The sequence below is a fragment of the Castor canadensis genome, chromosome 10, assembly GCF_047511655.1.
Source record: "Castor canadensis chromosome 10, mCasCan1.hap1v2, whole genome shotgun sequence".
NCBI classification, from domain to species: domain Eukaryota; kingdom Metazoa; phylum Chordata; class Mammalia; order Rodentia; family Castoridae; genus Castor; species Castor canadensis.
The window spans coordinates 116,743,549-116,770,182 of record NC_133395.1 but is presented as its reverse complement, the minus strand read 5'-3'; the positions used below and the strand labels follow the sequence as shown (position 1 = coordinate 116,770,182).

At 45.6% G+C, this 26,634-nt stretch overlaps 1 protein-coding gene across 2 annotated transcripts; it reads left to right on the top strand.

Moving 5' to 3' along the window:
* The first annotated feature begins 1,974 nt into the window (after positions 1–1,974).
* On the top strand, positions 1,975–25,142 carry Dnase1l3 (deoxyribonuclease 1L3). 2 transcript variants are annotated; one of them, XR_012436326.1, is made up of 8 exons: positions 1,975–2,472; positions 9,055–9,143; positions 13,118–13,207; positions 13,737–13,849; positions 17,791–17,903; positions 20,269–20,426; positions 21,339–21,499; positions 23,834–23,930. XR_012436326.1 is itself a non-coding variant. In XM_074044045.1 (8 exons), the coding sequence occupies exons 1-8, from the start codon at positions 2,326–2,328 to the stop codon at positions 24,354–24,356; spliced, it is 924 nt and encodes a 307-aa protein (XP_073900146.1). In that variant the 5' UTR covers positions 1,980–2,325; the 3' UTR covers positions 24,357–25,142. The 2 variants fall into 2 exon arrangements, 1 of the variants encoding a protein (XP_073900146.1); XM_074044045.1 differs by lacking the exon at positions 21,339–21,499 and adding an exon at positions 24,240–25,142 and having other exon boundaries at positions 1,980–2,472.
* Positions 25,143–26,634: the final 1,492 nt, after the last annotated feature.

Here is a 26,634-nt window from a genome sequence, read left to right as displayed (position 1 = left end):
CAGGTGTTGATGAGATTAAACATGGAGTACTTGATCCTGCTGTAGGTAGATTCTGGACCCAGGATTTTCCTTCGAGAATCCAGGTGTCTGTGTGCACACACACACTGCTGGGGATCAAACTCAGGACCTTGCTCATGCTAGGCAAGTCTCTATCACTACAACACCTTCAGCCCCAGGCCCTGCTTTAAAAGTCTAATTTCATGCAATGAATATGCTAAGTACAGAGTGGGACCCATCTCTGTTGGTGTGAACTTTAGTAATCCTGGAGAGCAGTTTCTGCATGCAGACACCATTATTTAGAGGCTCACTTTCCCACTTCAAGCTGTCAAACTTAGAAGCTCAAAAACTGATTAGTTGACTTTCTTTATTCCAGGCTAGCTTAACTTTAATGCTAGGAACTACAAATGTTTCTACACCTCTGACAAGTGCTTACTACCTTGGAAAATGTCACACTTCCAGCCAAGTGTCAGTTACTTACAAAGTCTCTGTAATTCTAGCTACTGGGGAGGCTGAGGTCAGGAGGATCATGGTTTGAACACAGCCTAGGCAAATAGATCGTGAGACCCCCCCAACTCCAAAATAAGCAGAACAAAATGGACTGGAGGTGTGGTTCATGCAGTAGAGCCCTGAGTTCAAGTCTCAGCACCCCAGTACTACCAAAACAAACAAGCAAAACAAAACTCCACTATCACACACAAAAAAAGAAAATGCTACACTTTCAAGTTCAGCTTGCAAAAGTTCTTATTCTTTGTATAAATCTACTTAGGGTTTCCCTACAAAACTCAGGTTTTCCAATTAAATTTGAATTATCTAGAAATTTGCATCTACCTACAGTTTCTATATTTTTATTTGATAAACCTGGTAACCTTAAATCTAGTAGTATTATTTTTAAAGGATTTTGGACCTATTTATAAACATTTTAAATGTCTTTTACGAATGTAATATGACCTGTTTCCTTTTGAAGTTCTTCAGTTGTCTGAACTAACAAAAAAAGTCACCTTTTTAATAAGTACTACGCTAAAAAATTATTCTTAAAAAGTACTAACCCAAAGTCCTTAAAAATATTCTAGAACTGTATGTACACTTAGAAAGGTTTCTTTTTTTTTTTTTTTTTTTTTGGTGATACTGGGGTTTGAACTCAGGGCCTCATGCTTGCTAGGCAGGCGCTCTAGCACTTGAGCCACTCTGCCAGCTAAGGTTGACCCTAAATTGGTTGGTCCACCTAATTGCACATTTTATATTAGAGTTATGCCAAAGTCAATTTAATAGGCTGAAAATCTTTGGGATGTTACAAGTTCATATGTACAGAGTCCATCATTAAATACACAAAACTCATAGCAGAGTTGACCTCTTACACATCTCTACACTAAATTCTGTCTTTCTCTGGTTGGTTAACCACCCGTTAACCAGAGCAAAATGTTGGTGACAGATGTGCTCTTTCCCTGGTGGCTACAGCCATGACCTATCACTTCAGAGGGGGTGGTTGGAGGATCCCAAGGCTGGAAGTAAGTTATTCTCACTAAAGAACAAGCCTGGCCAAAGCCCGTTGTATAACCTGACTGGATTTTGTGTTTCTTTTGCTTTTCAGATCTACATATCTTCCTACCCAAATCTCTAAAAAGTCACTGAAATCCTATGGTTCTTGCAAAACTTACCTTTCTGAGGGTCTCACAGAACTCTTGCAAACATTAAAATGGTATCAGGTTGGATCATGGGTCTCTGCAGAGGCTAGCACAGGACATTTTACTGCCCATTCTAAACAGATCAGCAGCCGCCCTCCCTCACCACACACTCCTGGCACTTGGTGTGTTAAATTGTGTAGAGTAAAATTACCTAAAAAGTTATGTAGTTCAAGAAAACTAAACTTGACCTTAATTTACAACCATCAGAGTAGTTAAGAGAATTACTGTATGGGTGTGTCCAGAGCCAGCTGGCCACAGATCCCAGTAATTTAGAGAAAACCCAGCACAATTTCCTTCTGCCTCACTGGGAACAGATGGCTCCACCACCCCAGTTTCCCAAGTGTACCAACTGGCAGGAAAGGACCCATGACAAGTGACCACGGGAGAGGTGAGCAGAGGTCAGAGTTGCCTCCTGGTCAGGAGGTAAGTGATTTTGTGGAGGAATTGCCACTTCCTTCCCAGGATGACAAAAACAGGGGCTCCTAAAACTAGCCTAAGATCTTCATTGCCTTGGGGATTGAAACCATGATCTTCAGTTCCTCAGAGAAGTGAAAGTAGCCAAGAGGAATCCAGTAATTCCTGTTATCTGCTGGCTTTATAAGTCAGTGAGCCTCACCCAGACTCAAGTCCCAGGAGCGCCAGGATGTCCCCGAGACTGACTGCCCCGCTGCTGCTGCTGCTCCTCCTCGTCCTCCATGGTGCCCTGACCCTGAAGCTGTGCTCTTTCAATGTGAGATCCTTTGGAGAAAGCAAGAAGGAAAACCGCAATGCCATGGATGTCATCGTAAAGGTGAGCACCCTGCTTCTGTCAGTGGGGTCCCGGACACCCCTCTGGCTTTCTTCCTCTGTCTTTAGGTTTTATGGGACTCTTGAGACACTTGGGTGAAGGTAGCAGCTGGCTCATAATTTGGTAGTGATAAGAATGGCAGCAATGACAATAGTCACTTCACCTCCTGTTAGGTCTTGAACAGATGATACCGCAGGAGCACTGCGAGGGCCACCTGAGCTGGTAAACAAGGAACATTTAATCTGTATCTGGCTCCCCTGGTCCATTCCATATGAGGGCTGGCTGTTCTGATGGCTTTTATGAGCACATACTGAATGCTTGTGTGAGACACAATAAATACATTATCTCATCCGTCATCCTCATGAGCAAGGGACATTGTTCTCCACACAGAGATGAACACAGGACAGTGAGGTAGCACAGTAGAGCAACGAGTGGACGGGGGGCTGGGATGCCATCCTGCCTGCCCCCCATCTTCCTGACCATTAGTGAAGCAGGCTTCTACTTCCTCCCTCCCTTTCTGCTTTTCTCCTTTCCTTTCCCCTCTATCCCAACCCCCATCAACCTTCCCCAACTCTCAGTTCTGCTCTCTTTCTTTGCACGTGGATAATGCTGTTCTTAGGTGATATGACCAATGACTGGGAACTCTGCTCACATTTCTCTGGAGTCACTTGACTCTCTGTCCTACAGGTTAATTTATGTTTAATACTGGGAGCTAAAACCTTTCCCAGGACTTTGGAAGGTGGGTTACTACCTGAAAAAAACCCCAGAGGCGGCGATGGGCCCTGGGTTCAGATCCCGAACCCATGAACGTTGAGAGCTTGGGAAGCCCTCCATCTTCCTGAGCTTCCTGGCCTTCCCATAGAGTGGGGCTGTACCACCTAAGCACTTGGGTAAGCCAGGCCCCCAGCAGAGCCAGCAGTGTGGCAGGGGTTCAGGGGTTTGTGTTGTTTGACAGAGAGGATGCAAATGAGGACCAGCCTGCTCTGCTCTGCCTAAGATGGTTCTTCACCCTGGTCCGCCCTGCCCTTTGGATGGCACCCAAGGGCTTCAAGATGTTTTTGTTTTACCAGGACAGCTGTGCCACGCCTGTGAAAGCCATGCCACTGTGGGTCAACAGGGAACCCTGGCATGCAAGGAAACTATTTCCCTACTCTTTCACACAGAGCCTAGGAACCTACCGAATTCCCATCACCTTCCTCACTTAGTCAACTCTACAAGTGTCCTCACAGTCTCAGAGACTGTCTTTCTGTTTTGTGGTGGCTCCATTTCTACACAGAGCATCACACCTGAGCTGCTGTGTTCCACCAAGTGTGTCTAAAATCTTCATCAAGACTTTGTCCCAGTTGGGAGTTGGTGGTTCTCACTTGTAATCCTAGCTACTCAGGAGGCAGAAATTAGGAGGATTGCAGTTCAAAGCCAGCCCAGGGCAAATAGTTTGAGAAACCCTACCTCAAAAATATCCAACACAAAAAAGGGTCAGTGGAGTGGCTCAAGTGGTAGAGTGCCTGCTTAGCAAGTGTGAAGCCCTGAGTTCAAACCTCAGTGCTGCCAAAAAAAAAGACTTTGTCCCCAGTTGTCACAAAGCAACAGAGGCCATCCCACAGCACTGCCGGAGCCACTTAACTGGGCAGTCAGTGACAGTGAAATCTGAATGCCATGCATTTAAAATAGTATGGTTTCCACAGCCTAAGGATCAATCACCTTATTATAAGCTATGACTTCTATATTCTTATTTAATTTTATGACATCAGTAGCATTTCTCCCACTTTATGATTGAGAAAACTGGGGCTCAGAGAGGTGAAGTGATTTCTCCAGGTCTCCACAGCTGGTCAGGAGAAAAGCCAAGATCAAACCGAACTGCATAAGCTGGGGTGCCTCTCCCACTCATCCTACTGGATTATCACCTTGAGACAAACTCCAACGTCATCACACTGCCATCACTCTGTCCTTCAAGGGGGAGGTTGGAGTGTGATTGAGGCTCCTTTCCCCATCTTGGTTTGCCCTCCCCTCCCATGGACTATTGTCTAGGTGCCACACCCTGTCTGGGTGAGTCTCCTTCAGTGTGTGTCCTCACAGAACAGTTTGTTCACTCAACAAATACCCATTGAACATAGATCATGCGCCAGACACTAAGGCCCGGGGTTGGGGGGCGCGATGGGTGTGATGGTACACGTGGGAGGCACAGTCTCCCTCTTTCCAGAGCTTACAGCACACGTTGATCATCATTTCTGGAGTGCTCACTGTGTGCTGGGTCCTTACTGGGTAGAATGCAAGTACAGCCTCATGATCACTCTAATTACTATGCCATTTGATAGAAGAGTCAGCTTGGAGCTCAGAGGTGTGGAATAAGTTGCCCATGGTTGAGAAGCACCCTTAAGTGGCAGGGTGGCAACTAGAGCTCAGGGACTCTCCCACCACGCTACACTGCTCCCTGGTTACAGGCATGAACCAGAGTTCTAAGACCCACCCTCTGCCCAGGATCTATTTACCCTTCCCTCTCCTCAGGCCCACTCAGGACAGCTCTTGCCTGGATTCTATCAACATCTAGCCATAGAGAACCCTTTAAACAATCCCTTTTCTCCTGATTTAGTCAGGGAAATCTCAGAGACTTCAGGTCTTGACTCTGGAGTCCTTCCAGGGACCTCAACCTTGGCGCCTCCTCTTGAGGAGATGGAGCCAGGAGAAATATATTTTATCCTGGGCCTCTGGCCTGATAATTGGAATAGGGGAAAATGTGACTGGATTTGAAAACTGAGTAGTTAATGACAGTGGAAGAAACACTCACAACGTAATGTTAGGCTAGAGAAGCAAGAATAAAATTGAATGACAAATGTCACCACTATTTACCAAGCACCTGTTCCATGCCAAGGAATGGACTGAGCATTTCGTATTCATTGTGTCTTTTAATTCCTGTGATGACTCCATGAGATAGGGTGTTGCCCTACCCACTTCTTAGGTAAGCAATCAGGGGGTTCAGGGAGCTTCTCAAGGTCACACAGCTGGTGAGTGATAGAGTCAAGATATGAACCCAAGGCCATCAAAGGCCTCAGTTAGAAGCAGTGGGTTAATCATTACGATGCTACTTTTGTAAATAAACATAAAAATCTTATGAAAAAGGTCTGGAGAGGATATAGGCCATCTGTGAGACTTTTATCCTTTTTTTTTTATGGTACTGGGGATTGAACTCAGGACGGGTACTCTACCACTTGAACCATGCCCCTAGCCCATCTGTGATTTTTATAGTCTTCTTTGTCTTATCTACACTTTTGAGATTTTTCTATAATAAGTAATATAATTTTATGCTTAGAAAATAGTAACAAAAGTTTTTTTTTTGGTGCCAGGGATGGCACCTAGGGCCTCAGATGTGTTAAGTACACATGCTCGCCACAGCCCAACAAAACTATTTTCTAAAGAACCAAATAAGAAAGTTATTTCTCCATTTTTTTCTCACAATGTGTTAAGGAAGATTTAAAAACAAGAAGCTATCTGTACTCATGAATTTGGCTCAACTGGTTCTAGAATAGTCCTCCCTCTCTCCTTCCTCCCTTTCTGTCATTCATGCCAGATGCTGTGACAGGAGCTGGGGATAAAGCTGTGGATAATGTAAGGCCGGCCTGCGCTCCGGCACACAGCAGGCCCGTGAAGAACTGTGTTGGAAGGATGAACCAATGGATGGACAGATGGGTGGGAGGATGGATACATGGATGGATGAGGCCACTAGCTAACTCCGGATGGATGGATGGATGCCTATTCCATCCCCAGGAGAATTTTGACTTTGGGATCTTGAGCCATTGCTCATTGCAGTGTAGAGTCTTGTCTACAGGAAACATCCCAGAGATGCCAGAGAGACTGTCCAAGGGAAGTGAAGCCAGTAGCAGCTGGAGATGTGGGTTCAGAAGTGCTTGGTAAGCAAGGAACAAGACTGTAAACAGGAAAGCTAGGGGCCAAGCTTTCTCAGGAAAAGAAGTCTAAACCCATGACCTGCATTTGCTCTGTGCCCACGGGTTACCCAAACAGGGACCTTGGTCTTTGTAGAAGCGGTCACAAGGACAGGCTTATCTCCTTGGCCATTGAGTGTAGTGTTCACGGCAGGGGCTTTGTGGTGTAAATGTCCTGTGTAATCTTGATGTTCAGATTCCTAAAGCTCACAGAACCTCAGAGTAACCAACTGCATGGCAACCCTTTGGAGACCATGTCAAAGGGTTATCATGAAAACCAGTGAGTCATGCGGGGTGCTGGTGGCTCACTCCTGTAATCCTAGCTCCTCAGGAGGCAGAGATCAGGAGAACTGCAGTTCAAAGCCAGCCTCGGGCAAATAGTTTGTAAGACCCTATCTTGAAAAATATCCAACCAAAAAAGGGCTGGTGGAGTGGCTCAAGTGGTAGAGCACCTGCCTAGCAAGCATGAAGCCCTGAGTTCAAACTCCAGTACAGAAAAAAAAAAACTCATTCTGGCCCATTTGAGATGGTAGAAACATCTAAAGGAAAATGCCCTCTTATCCTGTCATTTGAACATGGCATTTGAGTCATTTTCTTGCAGCAAGGTTACCAGCCTATGGCACCAGTTTCTGCCTTATAGTAGAAATATTTTCCAGCTGTGTGTGCATCTATAATTCTAGCACTTGGGAGGCTGAGGCACAAGGATCATAAGTTCGAGGCCAGCCTGGACTACATAGAAAGACTCTGTCTCTTAAAAAAGAAGAAATAGTTCCCATGATGACAATATTCTTCTCAAACACAACTTTTAATGTTATGTAACACCCAACCCTGTGTTTGTCACATAATAAATTGAATGCTTTCCTATTTGGGAATACTTGGGTTGTTCCCACTGCTGTGGCAATGCCCCTTCCTCTTTGATCTGCACAAGTAATAATATGACCTATAATAATATGACCTATGTGTCTGGCACTGTCTTGAATACCCACCGAATCCTGCAAGAACCCTGTCAGGCATTCATGGACTATTATTGTCCTGATTTACAGATGAGGAAACTGAGGTGCAGAGTAGTAGCTATTTCCTGTCAATGGAAGCCAGTCCTGAACATAAGAAAACTGAATCAAAGATGGCATGCATTTTAAAGGCCCTTCCAGAAAAGCCTGGCAGTTGCCAGTGACTACACCCACAGGTGGGCTTGGTTATGGACACAGGGCTCCCTGTGTGGCTGATGCTGTGGATGGAAGAATCGAGACTTGGGACACAGCCTTCCTCCTCCATTAGAGCACAGGTGATCTCCATCCTGGGACAGCTTCTTAAAGGCCGAGTGCCTGGTGACAGGGACAATGTGGCTATGTGGATGTTTGTGTGTTCCTCCCTCCCCCTTCTGAGAAGGATCTGGAACTTCTACTCTGGGCACGTGGCATAACCCTCCTGCTCTGTATCTTTGGTGGCCATGTGAGAGGACAAAACTGACCCTGGGGATGCCTTTTCCATGACCAGCAAATCCCACGGCACCAAATAACCAGGATTCCCTACGAACAGAGACCCGTGTAGTCTCCATGGGATGTGAGCTTGGTCTGCACAGTGGTCACAGACTGCTGCTCAATCGGTTGGAGCTGCTCTTGTATTCCCCTCCCACCCCCACACACACTAAATTGCTTCTAACCTCTCAGGGACAGTTCAAGCACCATCTCTTCCTGGAAGCCTTCCCTGATCTTCTAGACAGAAGCAACTGATTATCCCCAACACTTTCGTGGCTTGTGGCTTTTATTTAGCACAAATTCTATTTACGTCATATTGTAGCTAGCTGTTTGCATTCTTCTCATTTCGACTATGAATCTTTGAGAACAGGGTGGGCTTTGTAGTCACAGATAGAATGCAAATCCTGGCTCTCCCACATACACTGCCTGTGTGACTTTCAGGTAGTTACTCAACCACTCTGAGCTTAGTTTCTGCCTATGGATAGTGGGATAATAATCACCATCTTCTCACAGGGTGGTCATGAGACTAAGAGTAGGTGCAGAATACATGTTAGTGCTTGTAATTATTATCATTACAATTATAGCTGCTTATTCCTGCAATATCCAGCCTTGTACCTTTGCTCACCAAAGGCTTAATAAATATTTATTAGTAGTATTGTTACTATTGTAATTATTCAAGCAAAGCAAAGGGGTAGGGTGTGGCAGATGGAGGGGTGTGTCATGATCATAAGCTCTGCAGCGATTGGTTAGGTTCAAATTCTGCCTTGGCTACTCTCTAACTGAATGTTTAATTTACTTGACCTTCTCTGACCCTCAGTGTCTTTGTCTTTAAAATAGATATGCAAAAAATAAAATAAAATAAAAAACAATAATATTAACAACAAAAGCACCAAGCAACATGGCACACACACCTGTAGTCTCAGCTGCTCGGGAGGCTGGTGCAGGAGGATCACGTAAACCCAGAAGTGGCAGGACCCCATCTGAAGGCAACGACCACAGTAAAATGGACATAATAAAAACACCAACCTAGGGAGTCCTTCCTTTAACTCAGGGAAGAAATTATTTTAACAAGCACCTATGCAATACTCAAAATGTAATTAAGTGCCCAACAAAAGATTTTATGATTTGTAGTAAACAGTCTCAGGCCTCTGGGAATTCTCTCTCTGCAGATCATCAAACGCTGTGACCTCATACTCCTGATGGAAATCAAGGACAGCAGCAACAAGATCTGTCCCATGCTGATGGAGAGGCTCAATGGGTAAAGAGGGTGAGGTGGGTGGAAATGGGTGGGCCACCGGAGGACTTAAGGTCCAGTGCAAAGTCAAGTGCCAGGGAACAGAAACCAGTGTGAAAGTCAGCACTGACTCTGACCTCCAGATCACATGACCAGCACTGACCAGGCTTCTGCCTCTCTTAGCCACAGTCCCAGGAACTTTCAACTGGCAGGATTTAGTAGAATAAAGTGAAAAACAGGGGAAGGAGGTGAGGAGTCGGATAGGATGAGAAATGAAAGCAAACAAGAGGCTGAGTGAAGAAGTCCTGTTATAAAGAAGAGTTCAAATGCAAATAACCAAAGGACCAATAAAATCACTATGTGCCCCAGGCTGAACTGTCATGCAGCTGTTAAAATCATGCCTACTGCAGATTAAGTTAGAGCTAAATATCCCAACATGGAAATATGGCTGCAATGGATTGCAAAGAGTGAGTTCAGAACTGTAGGCAGAGCAGCTCATTTAGTCACCATGTTACATTTTACATGAATAAGAATGGGGTGTGTTTGCCAGGCGCCAGTGGCTCATACCTGTAATCCTAGTTACTCAGGAGGATCACAGTTTAGGGCCAGCTGGGGCAAATAGTTCACGAAACCGCATCTCCAAAATAACCATAGCAAAATAGACCAGAGGCATGGTTCAAGTGGTAGAGTGCCTGCTTTGCAAGCATGAAGTCCTGAGTTCAAACCCCAATCCCACAGAAAAAAAAAATTTAAAAAATGAACGGTGTAAAAAAAAAAAAAAAAAAAAAATGAACGGTGTGTTTGTGTCGGGTATACACAGAAGAAAAATAAGGTGGATGGGCTCCAAACTGTCAACAGTGGTTACTTCAGGGGGCGTGAGATTGAAGACCCATTGTGAAGCAGGTCAGGGAAAGAATAGGAACATTGCTTTTTATTTTAATACTTCTGTATGATTTGAATATTTTAAAATCAGTCCAAGTGATTTTGTAATTTAAAAATCAAGGAACTGGGCACAGTGGCTCACACATATAATCCCAGCTACTCAAGAGGCAGAGATCAGAGGGATCCCAGTTCTAGGCCAGCCCAGGTGAAAAGTTAATAAGACACCGTATCAATCAAAAAGTTGGGCATGGTGGCTTGTGCCTGTAATCCCAGATATGTAGGAGGCCATAGGTAGGAGAATTGATGTCTGAGGTCTGCCAGGGCAAAACCACAACACCCTACCTGAAAAATAAAGCAAAAGAGAGTTGGAGGTGTGGCTCAAGTGGTAGAATGTCTGCCTAGCAAGTGCAAGGTCCTGAGTTTGAACCCCAGTACTATAGGAAAATAAAATAAAATAAAAACAAAAAAAGCACTGGGGCACCAGTGGCTCATGCCTGTAATCCTAGCTACTCAGGAGGCAGAGATCAGGAGGATTGAGGTTCGAAGCAAGCCCTGGCAAATAGTTCAAGAGACCCTATCTCAAAAAACCCAACACAAAAAAGGTGATTACAGGTAGAGTGGCTCAAGGTGTAGGATCTGAGTTCAAGCCCTTATACCGCAAAAAAAAACCCTCAAGTAGTTCTAAATGACCTTGGGTGATATTGATGACTTATATTCTTTCTGAATGAGTGACAGACTCACTGTGTCAGTTGGGTTTCCATCTGAGACAAAACACTTGCGATAAACAACTTATAAGGAGGAAAGATTTATTTTGGTTCAGTTTTAGAAGTTTCAGTCCTTGGTCAGCTGGCCTGTGGCTTTGGGCTGGTGGTAAAGCAGTGCCTCACGGTAGGAGCAGGTGGCAGAGGAGATCTGTTCACCTTTTGACAGCCAGGAAGGAAAGTGAGAAAAAGGCCCTAATGTCCCCTTCAAGAAATGTCCCCAATGACCTCACTTCCTGCCTCTAGGCTCTGCCTCTCAAAGGTTCTACCACCTCTTTGGTCACAGTCTTTAACACAAAAGCCTTTAGGGGGCATTTCTCCAAACCATGGCACCCACCCAACTGAAAAATCATGCAAGAGTGAGTTAAAATATATATTCATGCCCCCCACCATTGGCCGAGAATGCCTGTGAGAGGGAATCAGAGCTTTGTTCTTTGAGGAGGTCCTGGAACACTCTTGCCTCAGCCTGTCAGTGCTGGGATTACAGGTATGTCGTACTATACCTAGTGAAGATCTGAATTTCAACAAGTTCCTCGGTGATTCTGATGTGCTTTAATTTTTTATTTTAAAAACATTTTTCTTTGTGGTGCTGGAGATCAAACACTGGGCCTTGGGCACCCTAGGCCAGGACTCTACTATTGACCTACCTGCTCCCAGCCTGATGTGCCTTAAAGTTTTAAATCCTCTAATCTAATGCTTATTTGATAGACAAATTATAAGACTAAGCAATAAGCTAGAGTTCACAGTGTGGGCCGTGTTGTTTCAATTATGTTTTTAAAAAATGTAAAAGAGTAAAAGCAAACACACCAACTTGACATTCACTCTCAGAGTTCACAGGTACAAGGAATTTAAGTAATTTTGTCTGCATCTTCTGTATTTTCCAATAAGAATGTTACAGCTCTCATTTTTCTTATGAAATATCACAAACATACTTAAAAGCACAAAGAAGATTCTAACCAACCGTCATATAGCCACCATCTCTCGATTTAACAGTCAGTCACATCTGGCCGTCACATCTAGACTTTGATAATTAGGAAAACTCACCTTGTCTTTAGCAATGGTTAGTTTGGACTCAGTAGGCTCTGGGCCTCAGTTTCTCATCTGAAAATTAAGTGTTGTAGCTAAGCTTGTTGTTTCTTTAGCCTCGGCAGAGTTCTGGTTCAGGATTTGAACTTTGAAAGGCAAAGATAGGGGTAGGAGTGTATCCTTGGCTTAGACCACCTGGTTTGGGATCTTGGCTATGCCATGATCTTGGGCAAGTTACTGGACTTCTTTGTGCCTCAATTTCCCCATCTGTAAAATGGGGCTAATGTAGAAGTTGTCTTCCTGGGATGTCAGGATAGGTTAATTAACTCATGTGCGTAAGAGGTTGACTGAGGCCTGGTGTGTAGCCATGATCAACGTGTGCTACTGGTGTGACCCTAGCTGCTTATAGGAAAGGAATTATAACGGCTGGTGGTGGCTCTGACACCAATACCCTAACTCCAAGCCAAGCATCCTGTCAATCACTTTATATGTACTACTTCACTTACTCCCCACAAGAAACGGTGGTGTAAGTACAGTTACTGCTTCCCTTGTAGCAGAGGGAACTGAGGCACAGAGAGGAATGACCTGTCCAAGGTCACCCAAACCAGAAATGACCAGGCCTACCTTTGCACTTGGGTCATGTCTGACTCTCAACCAGTGTTCTCTTCTTAGCCCAAGTTTTACTTGGAGTGAGTTTTGAGGAGTGGGGAGGACTACGGGGGACAGGTAGACTCTCGGTGTCTCCCTACTGTCAGACTGGGGCAAGTGGTGTCACCATTCGTGATCTCGATGCTCCCCAACCTGGCCAGACTGTGCCAAGGAGTCCAGGTCCTCATAGTCAGACCCTGGAGAGAGGGAGAGGAAGAAAAGACGGAGGGAGGAAAGGAAGGAAGAGAGGAAGGGAAAGAGGGAGGGAGGGAGGGAGGGAGGAAGGAAGTTGGATGGGAATGAAGCTCAGTAGGAGAGCACTAACCCAGATAGCATGCATGAGACCCTAAATTTGATCCCTAGCCCTGCAAAAGTAAAACACCGAAGGGACTGTAAAGATCCTGGCAGATGTCCCAGTTCCAGCCAATGGTGGCCCCTTATATTGAACTTGAAAGTTACAATGAGCAGAAGCCCTTCATGTGATGCTATTGGGAATATGGAGGCAGATAGATGCAGCAGGACATGTTTATTCTTTTTTTCTTTCTTTTTTTTCTTTTTTGCAGTACTGGGGTTTGAACTCAGAGCTTGGTGCTTGCTAGGCAAGCACTCTACCACTTGAGCCACTCTGCCAGCCCCACATATTCAATCTTTACAATGCAATGTGAAATATTTGTTTTCTAGAAATTCAAGGAGAGGCATAACATACAACTATGTGATTAGCTCTCGGCTTGGAAGAAACACATATAAAGAACAGTATGCCTTTGTCTACAAGTAAGTATAATCTGTGTGTCTGGTCCATCTAATTCTGTGACTATGAATTGCATCAAAATATGCATCTTTTCCTCAAAACCAGATTTTGATATCTAAGCAGTTCTCAATATCGATCAAAATCAACTGTCAAAATTGGTCCTGATGTAAAATATTAAATCTTCAAACTAGAAAACACAGCTTTCTCTGACACTTAAAGTGTTGCCCGGATCAGGAGTTCTTTATTCTTCATGGTCAAGTCTTGGCCCAGGGCTGAAATCTGAGTTGACGAGCCAAACTGACTATTGAACTTCATAGACTTACTGTTGTCCTACTAGTAATTTCAGTGTGAACCTTGACTTGTGTGTGCCTCAGATAACTAATGCAAACCAGAGTTCCAGCTCCCAAAAGGCTTGGCCATGGATAGGAGCTGACTCAGCCTAAAAGATCCTCCCAGCACTGAGGCTAAGGCAGCCATGGGAACCTACATCTCTCCTCTTTGAAGTAAGAAAACAACAGACTCAGCAGAGGGGACTTCCTTTTTCTCTTCTAGAGAGAAGCTGGTGTCTGTGAAGGAAAACTATCTCTACCATGACTACCAGGATGGAGATGCTGATGTGTTTTCCAGGGAACCCTTTGTGGTTTGGTTCCAGTCCCCCCACACTGGTGAGACACACAGACCTCCCTTGCCCATGACCTCCCCAGAGGCCCACTAAAGGGCAGCAGCCCTGAGTGTATGTGAGCAGCACTCCCAGGGCTCGTGTGGCATCTCCAGGTAGGCACTAGGCTGGGTTGACAGTGTGCTGCTTCCTCTAATGTCTGAAAAGAGAGGACACAGTGGAGTTTGATGAGACCAGGCCTGCTTCTCAGAGCCAACACGTAGGGTCTCCCCAGCCTGGATAACTCCAGGATCAGGGATAACTCCACTCTTATGGCAATTCCTTGGGTTAACTATTCCTTTTTTTTTTTTTACTGGTGGCACAGGGCTTTGAATTAGGTGGGTGCTCTGTTATTTTGGAGGTAGGCTCCCGCTTTTTGTGAAGGCTGCTCTGGACCATGACTCACTGCTTTATACTTCCCCACCATCACTAGAATAACAGACACACACCACAACACCCAGCTTTTTTCTGTTGAGATAGGGGTCTCACAAACTTTTTTCCCAGGCTGGCCTGGAATCAAGATTCTTCTGATCTCAGCCTCCCAAGTTGCTAAAATTACAGGTGTGAGCTACCAATACCTGGTTTACTTTTGTGTGTGTGTATGTGTGTGAGTGTGTCGGCAGTACTGAGGTTTGAACTCAGGGCCTCACACTTGCTAAGCAGGTGCTCTACCACTTGAACCACTCCATCAACCCTTTTTTGTGTTGGGTATTTTTGAGATAACGTTTTGGGAACTACTTGCCCCTGCAGGCTTCAAAACATAATCCTCCCCAGTAGCTAGGATTACAGGCGTGAGCCACTGGCGCCCTGCACACCACCACTATTGATCCCTGATTAAGTGTCTGCTTCCTGTTATCCTTGCAACACATTACTAAATAGAGACTAGGATTGTCCCCCCTTGACATTTGAGAAAAATGAGGTTCAAAAGTGTACTTGTCCAGCTATTAAAGTAGTGAGCCAGGGTTTTAACCCAAGCCATCACCTCAGGGGCCCATGCTTTTAATCTCCACTTGGCACTCCATAGAAAGTAAAGAATTAGCTGGGCGTGGTGGCACACATCTGTAAATCCACCACTCAGGAGGTAGAGGTAGGAGGATAAGGAGTTCAAGGCCAACCTGTGCTCCTTAGGGAAACCACGTCTCAAATCTTTGCACACACACCCCATCCCCAGAAAAAAAAAGCTCAGTGGTAGAACACTTACCTAGCATACCCAAAGCCCTGTGTTCAAGCTCCAGCATCACAAAAAGACAAAGAAAAAGAAAGTCAAGTATTAAAATTGGCTTGCAGATTATAGCCACATAAAATCCAATTTTTTTTCAGTACCTGCTATGTGCCAGGTTCCGTTGCGGGGACTAGAGACAGACAGGGTCTCTGCCCTCATAAAGTTAGACTGTGGTAAGATATGCAGATTATGACTAGATAAATATATGCAGAGCAGCAGGTATATAGCCCTGTATCTATGCCTCGGCAGTATAGAATTGTGAACTTCCCAGGGTTAATGAGCTAGGGTGTGAGGACTTTAGGAAAACAAACATGGGAAAGAAGTGGGGGTCCCCAGAAGAAAAAGAGAAAGTGGAGGAGAGGTATTGGGTAAGAAATGCCCTTCAGTGGGCATTGCAGTAATTCTTTTTGTCATGTACACAGGTGACTTTTGGCTGAGCAGGAAAAGCCCTCTCCCCCAAATAATTATTCCTTCTTAAAGAGAGTCAAGCCTTCATGAATTGCTAAACAAACCTGTTTGTCCTGAGCCTCCTTCCTTCTACTCTTTCCTACCTTCCTGTCTCCCCTGGGATAGCACAGCCTGTTCTTGTACCACGAAGCCCATGTTCCCTTGACCTGGGATTAAAGATGAAAGAGTTAGCTATTTTACTTATTTGTTTATCTAACCATTCACTCATGTATTCAGTCAACAAATGTTTCTGAATACCTCCAATGTGCCAGGCACTGGGCTAGGTTCAGGAAGCATGAGGCGAGCAACACAAGTTGCCATGGTGGAACTCAGATTCTCTGGGCCAAACACAGAAGACAGTGATTTCAGAGCATGAAGGACGTGATAAGCAGGGAGCATAGGATAGTGGAGTGGAGGGTCCATCTTAAATGGGGTAACCAGGGCTGGTCCCTTGGCCAGTGCCAAGGGCTGTAACCTGATAAAGCCAGTCATACAGAAGGCTGGAGAAAGAGCCTTCCAGGCAGAGGACACAGCACAAAAGCTCAGAGATGGGAAAGGGATGGCCCTGGAGACAGACTGCCTGAGTCCTGACCCCCCACTATGTGACTTGAGCTGTGACCACTCCACAGCCCTCCACCCCTCCACCCCATGAGCTAGAAGTGGGATCCAGACAAAGACTGAGGGACCATCCCAGGAGGAGGGCTCAGAACCACAGCTGCTAGGAGGGCTAGCAAGAGGGCAAAGCAGAGTTCAGAGGTTCAGGCACACTTAGGAGCTCTCTGTACCCAGGGGATATGAAAACGCTGCAAAAGACCATCCTATTTTTAAAATGAATTTTGGGGGAAATCATTCTTTATTACAAAAGAAATACAACTGGCAAGCCTCCAATTTTTTTAATTAGAATTTTTTTCATCTTAGTTCAAGAGCCAACCACGTTATCTATCAGACTCCTAGGCCAGGTGACCTGACTCTGGGAGTCCCAACAAACTAGATCTGCCACCTGCCACCTGGAGGGTCCAATCAGAGAGACAAGCAGTGGTGAAGCAAGAAAGGAATTTTATTCTCAGTGTGGCCACACTGGGAGCAGGGAGATCAGCATCCTATGCCTGTCATCACAGATACTGACAAGACCTTGGGGATTATACAGGGAAGGAACAAAATAGGGTGAGGGCAGGAAGTATACATAGTAAGCAGTCTTGGTCACACTGAGATCTGGTTGCCTCCCTCTTCAAGGACCAGGGTAGTCATTATTGCTTGAGAAGGCATTTCAGTTCCTGTCATGAGATGATTTCTCCTGCTTAGGGAGGCAATCTTGGTTCCCATCACGGGGGAATCTACCTGCAAAGCTCGCTGTTCCTGGAATCTTTTCCTTTTTTCCCAGTACCTGAATTTGAACTCAGAGCCTCATACTTGCTAGGCAGATGCTCTACCACTTGAGCCACTCCACCAGCCCTATTCTATGTTGGATATTTTCAAGATAGGGTCTCCAGAGCTATTTTCCCAGACTGGCTTTGACTCTCAATCCTCCTGATCTCTGCTTCCTGAGTAGCTAGGATTACAGGTGCGAGCCACTGGCACCCCGGCTGTTCCGTGGAATCTTGAAAATATGTTAGTTACCCTTGTCTTGCTGTCCTCAGCTTTGAAGGGGAATGAGGGAGGTTATGTACATTTAGGACTAATCAACCTTGTGTTAGTCCTTCAGTGATTAACACGTCTGCATGTAGAGTTGAGCAGGAATCTGACCCAAAGTTTAAGGCAGCAGGAGACAGATGTGCTATGAAGGCAGATATGCCAAGTTTTTATCCTGCTTTTAGTCACCCATCAGGCATCTGCAGGCCTCTGTAAAGAGTCAGTGCTTTTAAGAAAAACAGCTTCTAAGTCCCTATTATAAACAGACTTCTTATTTTTAAGAAAGAGAAAACACAACTATAAATACATGTAATTTTTAAATAAGAAGAAAAATCAACCAAAAGAAATACATAGATTTGAAAAGAGAGACAGAGAGAGAGAGAGAGAGAGAGAGAGAGAGAGGGAGGAGGTGAAAACACCTACAATGCCAGAAGGAGTACTGCCTACCAGCTGTCACTTAGCTTTGAAAGGCAAATGCGAGAAAGGGTCTTTCTTGTACTAAATATAAGCAGCCTGATGACCCCGAAAAAATCTGTCACTGGCTGGACCCCATGGGAACCGAGGACCCACAAGAGCCTGTTTCCTCAAGCAGATTTGGTGGGCACTTGACAGGGGAACTGTGTGAACCTTGCCTCTTTCCTGTTCTTCAGCTGTCAAGGACTTCGTGATCGTCCCCCTGCACACCACCCCCGAGACATCCGTTAAAGAGATCGATGAGCTGGCTGATGTCTACAGGGATGTGAAACGCCGATGGAAGGTGGAGGTGAGGACCTCTGTGTTTGTCACGTTCCCATCCAGCAGGGCAGAATCCAGTCCTTTCAGTAGATGGGAGAGGGGACGGGGTACATGCAGGCCACCACCACTTCACAGCCTCATCTTGGGTCTTTCTCCAGTCTCAAGCATCCTTCCTGCTAAACGTACCTGGGCCACGTTCACATGGGTCTTGGGAATCCGTGCTGTGCACCGTTTACAATGGATGCCAGTGTTTGCTGAGTGGCGAGTTGGTGTCAGGACTGTGCTGACACAAACAAGTGTGTTTATCCTTCCAATAATCCCACGTGTGGTTTCTTTAATCAGTCCCATTTTGCAACTGAGATGAATCATGGGAAGAAGGAGAAATTCTTCTTCCTGCCCCCTTCTCGGCCTCATCTTCCTCATCTGGAAAACAGGGACTCTCCCGCATTGGCTCGGAAGGGAGGTCTGAGAAAGCACCTAGCAAATATGGAAGTGCTTCAGAGGGCTCGCCTCTCCGCCCCCCCTCCAAATTCCTCTTTTCTCCTTTCGGGATGTGACTCCCACCATCCCCTTCCTTCTCCCTAGTTCCGCTGCTTGAAGTGCAGAATGAGTCAAGTGTGGACACACTTGGTCAGAGCTGGGGCACAAAAAGATGAGGGGTGTGTTTCACTGCTTGTTTATGAATAGCAGGAGAAGAGACAGATATTCATTCAAAAAATTATGAAATCATTTGTTCCGTCAACAGAAATATACTGAGCATCTATTGAGTGTCACTCCCTGGGGAGCCATCAGTGACCCAAAGTGAGCGAAGGGGAAACTTGTGATAAGGACCCTGATGAGAGGGCAAATTGGGTTTTGACTTCACCCAGTTATGTGGCCTAGAGCAGGTCACTTCGTCCCTCTATCCTGTTCTAATGGTGCCTTCTACCTCCTAGTTTTTATTGCTATGAGAAACAAATTACACTGTACCAAACACTACACGCTAGCCCTGGCACAGCAAACCCACACTCAGCAAACCCTGCCTGTATTAGCAGAAGCTGGGCATCACTCAGGTTAGGATGGCATCCTGTCTCCAGCTGCATCCATTAATCTCAGGGGAAACTCTGGTGGTAGAAGTCAAATGTCCTTGAAGAAAACCCTGAAGTCAGCAACCACCCCCAAATAGGACAAATAAGGAAATGGAATACTTCCTCTGTGTTATGGAATGCAAAACTTCTGTTCTGAGAGCCCTGGGGTGGGAAGGGAGTGCTTTCCACACAGAAAGTTTCTTTTGGTGGCCTGGGGTGGGGATGGACAGCTCACCCTATGGCCCTCTTCTCCCAGGTCTCTTCCTACTTCCTCCAAGGATTGAATTTCCACAGGAATACATTTCCAAATCTCAAAACAATAGGAGAGAGAGGTGCCAAAGCTGTCAGCACACCACCCGACATTTTTCCTCTTGGAAACAGAGGCGTTGGTTCCTTCCTATGTGCACACTCTGCAGTACTTTAAGCCAGAGATAAAAGATGTAAAGGTAGCTTAGCTGCATTTCTGTATTCCCACTTATGCCTCCCTCCCATTAAGACACCCTCCTTGTAGTCACCTGCCAAGAGTCGTCAAAACTCTGACTCAGGTGTAAACAGCCGCCTCGTCTTGTACAAGGGGAATCATGACAGATCCTCTACTAGTTTGTTAGGACTGCCATACTGAAGTGCCAAAGACTGGGTCAATTAAACAATTACAAGTTCTTTCCTCACAGTTCTGGAGGCTCCAAGTCCAAGATGAATAGGTATGAACAGGGGTGGTTCCTTCTGGGGGCCTCTCTTCTTGTCTTATATATGGTCACCTTCTTCCCGGGTCTCCACGTTGTCTCCCTTGTGTCTCTCTGTGTCCTAATCTCCTTTTTTTCCCTTTTCCTTTTCCTTTTTCTTTTCCTCCCCTTCCCTCCCCTTTCCTCCCCTTCCCTCCCCATTTCCTCCCCTTCCCTCCCCTTTCCTCCCCTTCCCTTTCTTCTCTCTCTTTCTCCTCCCCCTCCCTCCTCCTTCCTTCCTTTTGTGGCGCTGGGAATAAAATCAAATCCAGGGCCTTAAGATGGAATATTGCTCTACCACTGAGCTAACCCAAGCTCCCTTCATTTTTATAAGAACAACAGTCCTATTGGATTGGTGTCTGACCTCATTTTACCTTAATTACATCTTTGAAGTCCCTAATTCCAGATACAGTCACATTCTATGGTACAAGGTGCCGGGACTGCAACCTTATGAATGGAGGGGTGGAGGGTGGGTAGGACAAGTCAGGTCATAACAGATTCCTTTGTTTATGGGCATGGGCGGTGGACACCCTGCTGGCAGTCCCGAGTGAAAGCTTATGCAGCACTGCCCACCAAGTTGACAGTTCCAAAACGTGTCTTTCAGAATTTCATTTTCATGGGTGACTTCAATGCTGGCTGCAGTTACGTCCCCAAGAAGGCCTGGAAGAACATTCGCTTGAGGACTGACCCTGGGTTTGTTTGGCTGATTGGTGACCAGGAGGACACCACGGTCAAGAAGAGCACCAACTGTGCCTATGACAGGTCGGAGGCCTCTGTAGGGGCTGCTAGCCATGCAGTGCTGGGTGGGCACTAGAAAAGTCAGACAGAGGAACTTCCAGACAGAGGAAGCACCAGGCCTCAAGAACCAAGTCAAGTCTACTAGGTTCCTGAACTAGGTACCTAGTACAGGGTGTGAACTGCAGGTCCCTGGGCACTGGACCTCGGCAGTGGCCAGCACTGGTTTTGATGTCATACAGGCCTGAACTCAAATGTTGACTATACCATTTCCTATGTCTGTGCCCAAGAGACTTAGGCTCTCTGTGTCTGCATTTCCTCACTTGTAACCTGGAGACTGCAGTAGTGCCTCACTTATTGGGGACATAAGGATTAATGAAGCCACATATATGTTAAATGTAGGTAAAGTTACTAGCACAATGCCTGCTGAATGGCAAGTGCCCGATACATCTATTGGCTGTTACCTATTCCACCACAAAGACAAACCACAGTTGATTTGCCTAGTCCCTGTGGCTGGGCACCAACGGTTTGTGGTTATAAATAAACACTGCACAAATAAGCATCCTACATATGTGTTCTGAGCAAATCTTTATGATTTCCTTAGGGTACAACTGTACAAATAAGAGCAGCTAGGCTAGGGTATTTACACTTCTACACACTCCTAAATGCAAATGCATACCTTTTTTTTATTGGTAGGATAGGGTTTGAACTCAGGACTTTGTGCTTACAAAGCAGGCACTCCTAAGCATTGTATGCACACCTCCAGCTCACTTTGCTCTGGAAATAGGGTCTCTCAAACTATTTGCCTGGGCTGGGCTTGAATAGAAATCTTCCCAATCTCAGCCTCCCAAGTATCTAGGATTATAGGTGTGCACCGTGGCGCCCAGCCTCACACATTTAAATGACAGTATTGAAGAAGCTTCACCCTCGCTCCCTCAGTGCGAAGCCTGAAGTGTGTGGACATTGCCACAGACATGGAACTCCCCAAGAAAGTCCAGTCCCACAGTGCCTCAGTTCTCTGCACTCAGCCTGCTGCTGAGGAAGTACCAGACGCCGTCTATGGAAGCACAGCCTGGCGCTCTCACTTCTCAGGCCTCAAGGTCAGGCTTTCATTTCCATGCCTGGGCCTCTTGGGACTTTTGAGCTGGGGTTTCCTTTGCAGATGTTTTTGCTCCAGACTTTGCAAGAGGAACCCAGGGTAGGAAGTGACAATAAGCACCCAGATGCCCGTCCATTCTGAAGGGCCACTCGCTCACTGGCACCTGCCAGTTGTGGGACCTCTGCCAGGTCATGTCCCTTCTCCAGCCTCATTGCTCTCCCTGGCAAATGAGCGGGGAGTGATGGGAACTAATGTTGCAGACAGAGCAGTTAATTTCAAGGAAAGATGCCAACAACAGATCAGGTGGGCTGTCAGAACAGGTTAAGAGGTTTCCTAAAAGGAACCTGATTTTACACACATGTGCCAAAGGGCGGTGGTGATACTGGCGTGTGGATCCCGAGTTCGTATCCTGGTGTAGTCGATAATTGAAGATGCCAGACCAGGAATTAAGAGTAAAGCAAGCACAAAGTTTATTGAAAGGACAGCAAAGCACCCTGATGGGTGGGACTTAGTGAAAGAGCGAGGCCAAAGAATAGCTGAAGTCTACAGGGTGATACAGCGCTCTGGCTGACTTAGGCGCCCCCGCTCTACTTGAGGTTATATCTGTAATTGGCTGTCTAATCAACTTCTTGCTGAACCCAACCCCACCACCACCATCCTTATCAAAGTGGGCATTCCAGGAAGGTCTTGTTAGTCCATCCTGTCCTTGAGGCCTGCCATACACATTTTATAACTACCCCTTGTTACCTTGGTGAGACCCACCATTCACATTTGCTTCTTATCTCTCTAGATGTTTGTCTTCAAAGATGCTTCTCTGTCTCCCTTATCTAGGAGACATTGTCTGGATGAGAAGCCCACTCCTCACTTCTCCTTATGCTTTTAAGGATGTCTTCTGTCCCTTTTGTTAAGACAAAACAAATATTTGTTCCCTTTACAGTCCCAGAGTCACTTCTGGCATTTGCTTCTCTCACAGTGGAATTTCATGTGATTTTTTTTTTTTTTTTTTTTTTTTGGGTGAGACTAGGGTTTGAACTCAGGGCTTTGTGCTTGCAAAGCAAATGCTCTACTGTTTGAACCAGGCCTCTAGTCCACTTTGCTCTGGTTATTTTGGAGATGGAGGTCTCATAAACTATTTGCCCAGACTGGCCTTGAATCTCAATCCTCCTGATCTCAACCTCCCAGGTGTGAGCCCGGCTCATGTGATTTTTTTTTTTTTTTTAAAGATTTGTTTCTAATTTCGTTCCTCTAAATTTTTTGGTTTCCATAACAACATGTATAACTAGTATGGTTTACAAATGATGTTTTAAAAATGAACTTAGACAAGATGTTCTCAATTCTAGTTTTTGTGGAACCACTTCCTCTGTGCCGAGAGCTGGTAGACAGGCAAAGATTCCCAAGACCTGGCCTGTGTCTGGGCCCAGTTTGGGAAAACTTAACCCAAACAGCTGATCTGGGCATATCCCTAGGAGAGGTCTGAAACAGAGAAACTTTACCTGTGTTGCTGTTTATTCTTTAAGTCTTGAAAATGGCCTTCATGGATCTCCAACCAAAAGAGAAGAGTTTACACTTGCTTGAGTAAACAGCAAACCATGATGAGAATGGTGTTAACAAACTCAGTCAGGACTAGGAAAGCTGAGTGAAGAGACAGCGAGACAGCTTCTATTCCTCAGACAGCGGGTCAGGACCACATAGACTCCCTGCTTTACCCCACTGAGGATGCATTCAAGTCCATTTCCAAAACTCACTAGCTACCTCATTCTCATGTGTCGTCATCACTGCCAAGCACCTGTACTGTGGTTTTTCTCTATATTTTTCTTTAAATCCATTAAGTTCTTAGTGAAAGATACTAATTTTAAAGGAAACATAATACTACATAAGTAAGAAAACAGCACCATCTGTCATAAGCTAACTAAAAAGACCTCCAAGGTCTTCTCTCCCTTTGTCAAGATGGGGGCTTTAGAAGGTATCAAAGACAGGCTAGCATCTACCCAAGAGTTTCTCTGCAGTGTAATCAGGAAGAGTAAAAAAGAATTGAAAGAGGACCAGTATCCTCAGTATGCAAGCCATCACCGCATGGTATAGCGTCCATGTGTAAAATTGCTATTACTCCACCAGGACACCTATCCACTCCACAAGACAGTGCCCTGTGCCCACAGGACCATGGCAGACACTCAGTCTACTTTGCAGCTATAAAGGCACTGCCCTCTAAGGTCACAAGCTAAAACCATGTGTGGACTTGGAGGCTGCTGTCAGTTCCAGACATCAAACACACTCTTGGTTTGGCCTTGGTAATCGACAGCACGGACTAACATGTCGGTCTCTTTCCCTTGCTCAGGATTGTGCTTCGAGGACAAGAGATCATGGACTCTGTAGTTCCCAAGTCAAATGGTGTCTTTGACTTCCAGAAAGCTTACGAGTTGTCTGAAGAGGAGGTAAGGTGGCCATTTTGTCTTTCTGTGCTACCATCCTGGAAAGATGGGCTGGCGTCACCCTCTGAGGTCACCACTGAAGATACCACATTCAGCCATTGGATCTTGAGTTTCAGTATCTATGATTCTGCGATTTGAGGACCCGCAGAAACTTCTGATTGAGTTGGACTAAGGACAATTCTTCCTGGTTCTGCTAGGTGACTTCAGGCATTTCATTTGTCCTCTCTGCTCTTGAATTTGCTCATCCCTAAAATGACAGCATGTCCCAGGCATCTCCTAAAGCCCAATTTACCTCCCTTTTCTCCTTTTTAGGCCCTGGAAGTCAGTGACCACTTTCCAGTTGAATTTAAACTACAGTCTTCAAGAGCCTTCACCAATAGCAAGAAATCTGTTACTTTGAGGAAGAGAAAAAAAGGCAATCGCTCCTAGACACAAGGGCGCCATTTTCCTAACCATTTCTGGTCTCTAAACAAAATGGCGGTAACAGGTATGAACTGCCCCTTGCACACTCAGGAAATAAGACTGGTCCAGCTGCTTTCATTTTCCACTTCAGTTAATTTTGCCTTGAGCCAAATTAGAAGAATCTTCTGTTGTCCCTCCCTGGCCTTCACATCGAGAGCTGGAGCCCTAGCCACCATCAATGATCTCCACTCAATCCTGCCACAATGAGCTGCTAAGGAGGACAAATATCAATGTCAGCCTTATTAGGGGGATCCTGTTCTGGGGAAATGGGCGGAAACACCAAGATCCAGCTGCACCCCCATGACTTGGGCAATTCACTGTTTGAAGACCTGGCCCCTCCTGCCTGGGGTCAGTCCAAGGCATCTCACAGGAATGAAGGATGGAGACCACTCCGAGCCTGTCTGTCTGCCTTCGAATTGTTCTTCAACTCAACCAGCCTGGTACACTACTCCTATGAATCTGGTACCATGGTACCATTTTTGCCTTTATCTAAGGTGCCCAGTTTTGTGAGTTTTGCTTTGTTTTTCGTGAAACTCTTTCTTCATTCAAGTTGCACACAAATGTGGATAAATGTGTATGAAATACCAAAGAAGCAGCAGCAAAAAAGGAAGGCCTCTCCCCAGCCCCACCCCTGATTTCCTGTCTCAGAAGCAGCCCTCTGCCCAAATTTTGTGCTCTTCCAGAGGGCATATATGCATAAGTGAGCATAATGTATAAATACAAAGTGTGGCATACCATTTGCACAGCTCCATGGCTTTCTGTTTTTCCCTTGATTATTCTCATGATTGTGACACAAGAGAGACCATTAGTCAGCTTCCCGTCATTGTGACAAATACCTGTGATAATCAACTTAAAAGGAGGAAAGGTTTATGTTGGCTCATGGTTTCAGAGGATTTTGTTCATTGCTTTTGAGCCTGTGGTGAAGCAGAATGTCCTGGTAGAGAACATGTGGTGGAGCAAATCCTGCCCATCTCACTGGACCTGGAAGCAGAGAGAGACAGGAAGGGGCAAGGGTTCTGGTATCCCCGTAGGGAATGCCCCTGATGTCAGAACTTCCTTTAACTAGGTCCCATCTCTGAAAGATTTCATGATCTCCCACTAGCGCCATGGGTGGAGGACCAAGTCTAACTCATGGGTATTTGGGGATACTCCAGATCCAAAGTATAACAGCCTGAAATCTGAAATTATGTAACATTATGACTGAGGGAGTAAAATCCAAAGGACCCAGATTAAGCTGGGGAAAAACATCGTCCCCAAACATCCAATTCACCTCTGAGATTTTCTTGAGATTTCTGTTGTCCAATTCATCTCTGAGATTTTAGGGTGAGATGGCAAACCTGATAAAACTTCTGACATACACACCCCCCCATCCACCCTCCGAGGCAGGACTCACTATCCCAGGAAAGCTTCCAGGCTCCAAGGCCCAAAATGGACAAGTGACCAATTCACAAATGAGCTAATCCTAGAGGGAGGAACTCATTCTTTTGCCCCCAAGCAATAAAAGTTGGACTGGCCAATGTGGTTGGGACAAAAGTACTGACCTCCAGGCTCGGGACTCTGCAAATAGGGAGGCAAAGAGGAAGTGGATAGGTACTAAATAACCCTGTCTGTGGCTCTCACTTGGGGTCAGTGAGTCCTGTTGCCCTGCGGCTTCTTCCTGGACAAGACCTGCCTCTGTTCTTGCCCTCCAGCAGGTTACAGAGCCATAAGTGTTTGTCTGCCTGCTGTCATTCTAGCAAATTCTGCCAGGCAATAGGGCACAAAATAGGCTTCTCCTTGATGTAGCCAAAAACCTCCCATACATCTGGGTTGCCTGGCCTGGCTCAGGCTAGGAACTTTGGTGGTTTTCGGGAAAGGGTCCTGTTTGCCTTTTCAGCTTTGACTTTGTCCAGAGCATCTGAACCCTGGGGAAAATAAGAATCACGTGCTGATTCTCAGGCTCCAGATACCCAGAGTCTGTCTCAGGAGAGCTGGGTGGGTGTTTAACAAACACCCACACCCACACCTGTGCCCAGGTGTGCTCAAGGCAGGTGATCTGAGAGCCAGATTTTGAAATCACTCTCCGAGCACTCTGTAGTAGAAAAGAGGTCATAGGGCTAGTTTAGAGCCATATTCTGCACCACCTACTAGCTTTTATTAATAAAAATTTAAATAATTTTTATTAAACTTATTATCATATTATTGTTGTAGTGGGGGTACATTGTGACATTTTCAAAAATTCTTACAACATATCATAGTTGAAGTC

What these genes read in the sequence shown, in the direction of transcription:
- Dnase1l3 (XM_074044045.1), top strand. Translation starts at nt 2,326, where the DNA reads ATGTCCCCGAGACTGACTGCCCCGCTGCTGCTGCTGCTCCTCCTCGTC. An exon ending in GTTCCAGTCCCCCCACACTG is followed by an intron (nt 13,850 to 17,790) that starts GTGAGACACACA and finishes CCTGTTCTTCAG; the next exon opens with CTGTCAAGGACTTCGTGATC. An exon ending in ACGAGTTGTCTGAAGAGGAG is followed by an intron (nt 23,931 to 24,239) that starts GTAAGGTGGCCA and finishes TCTCCTTTTTAG; the next exon opens with GCCCTGGAAGTCAGTGACCA.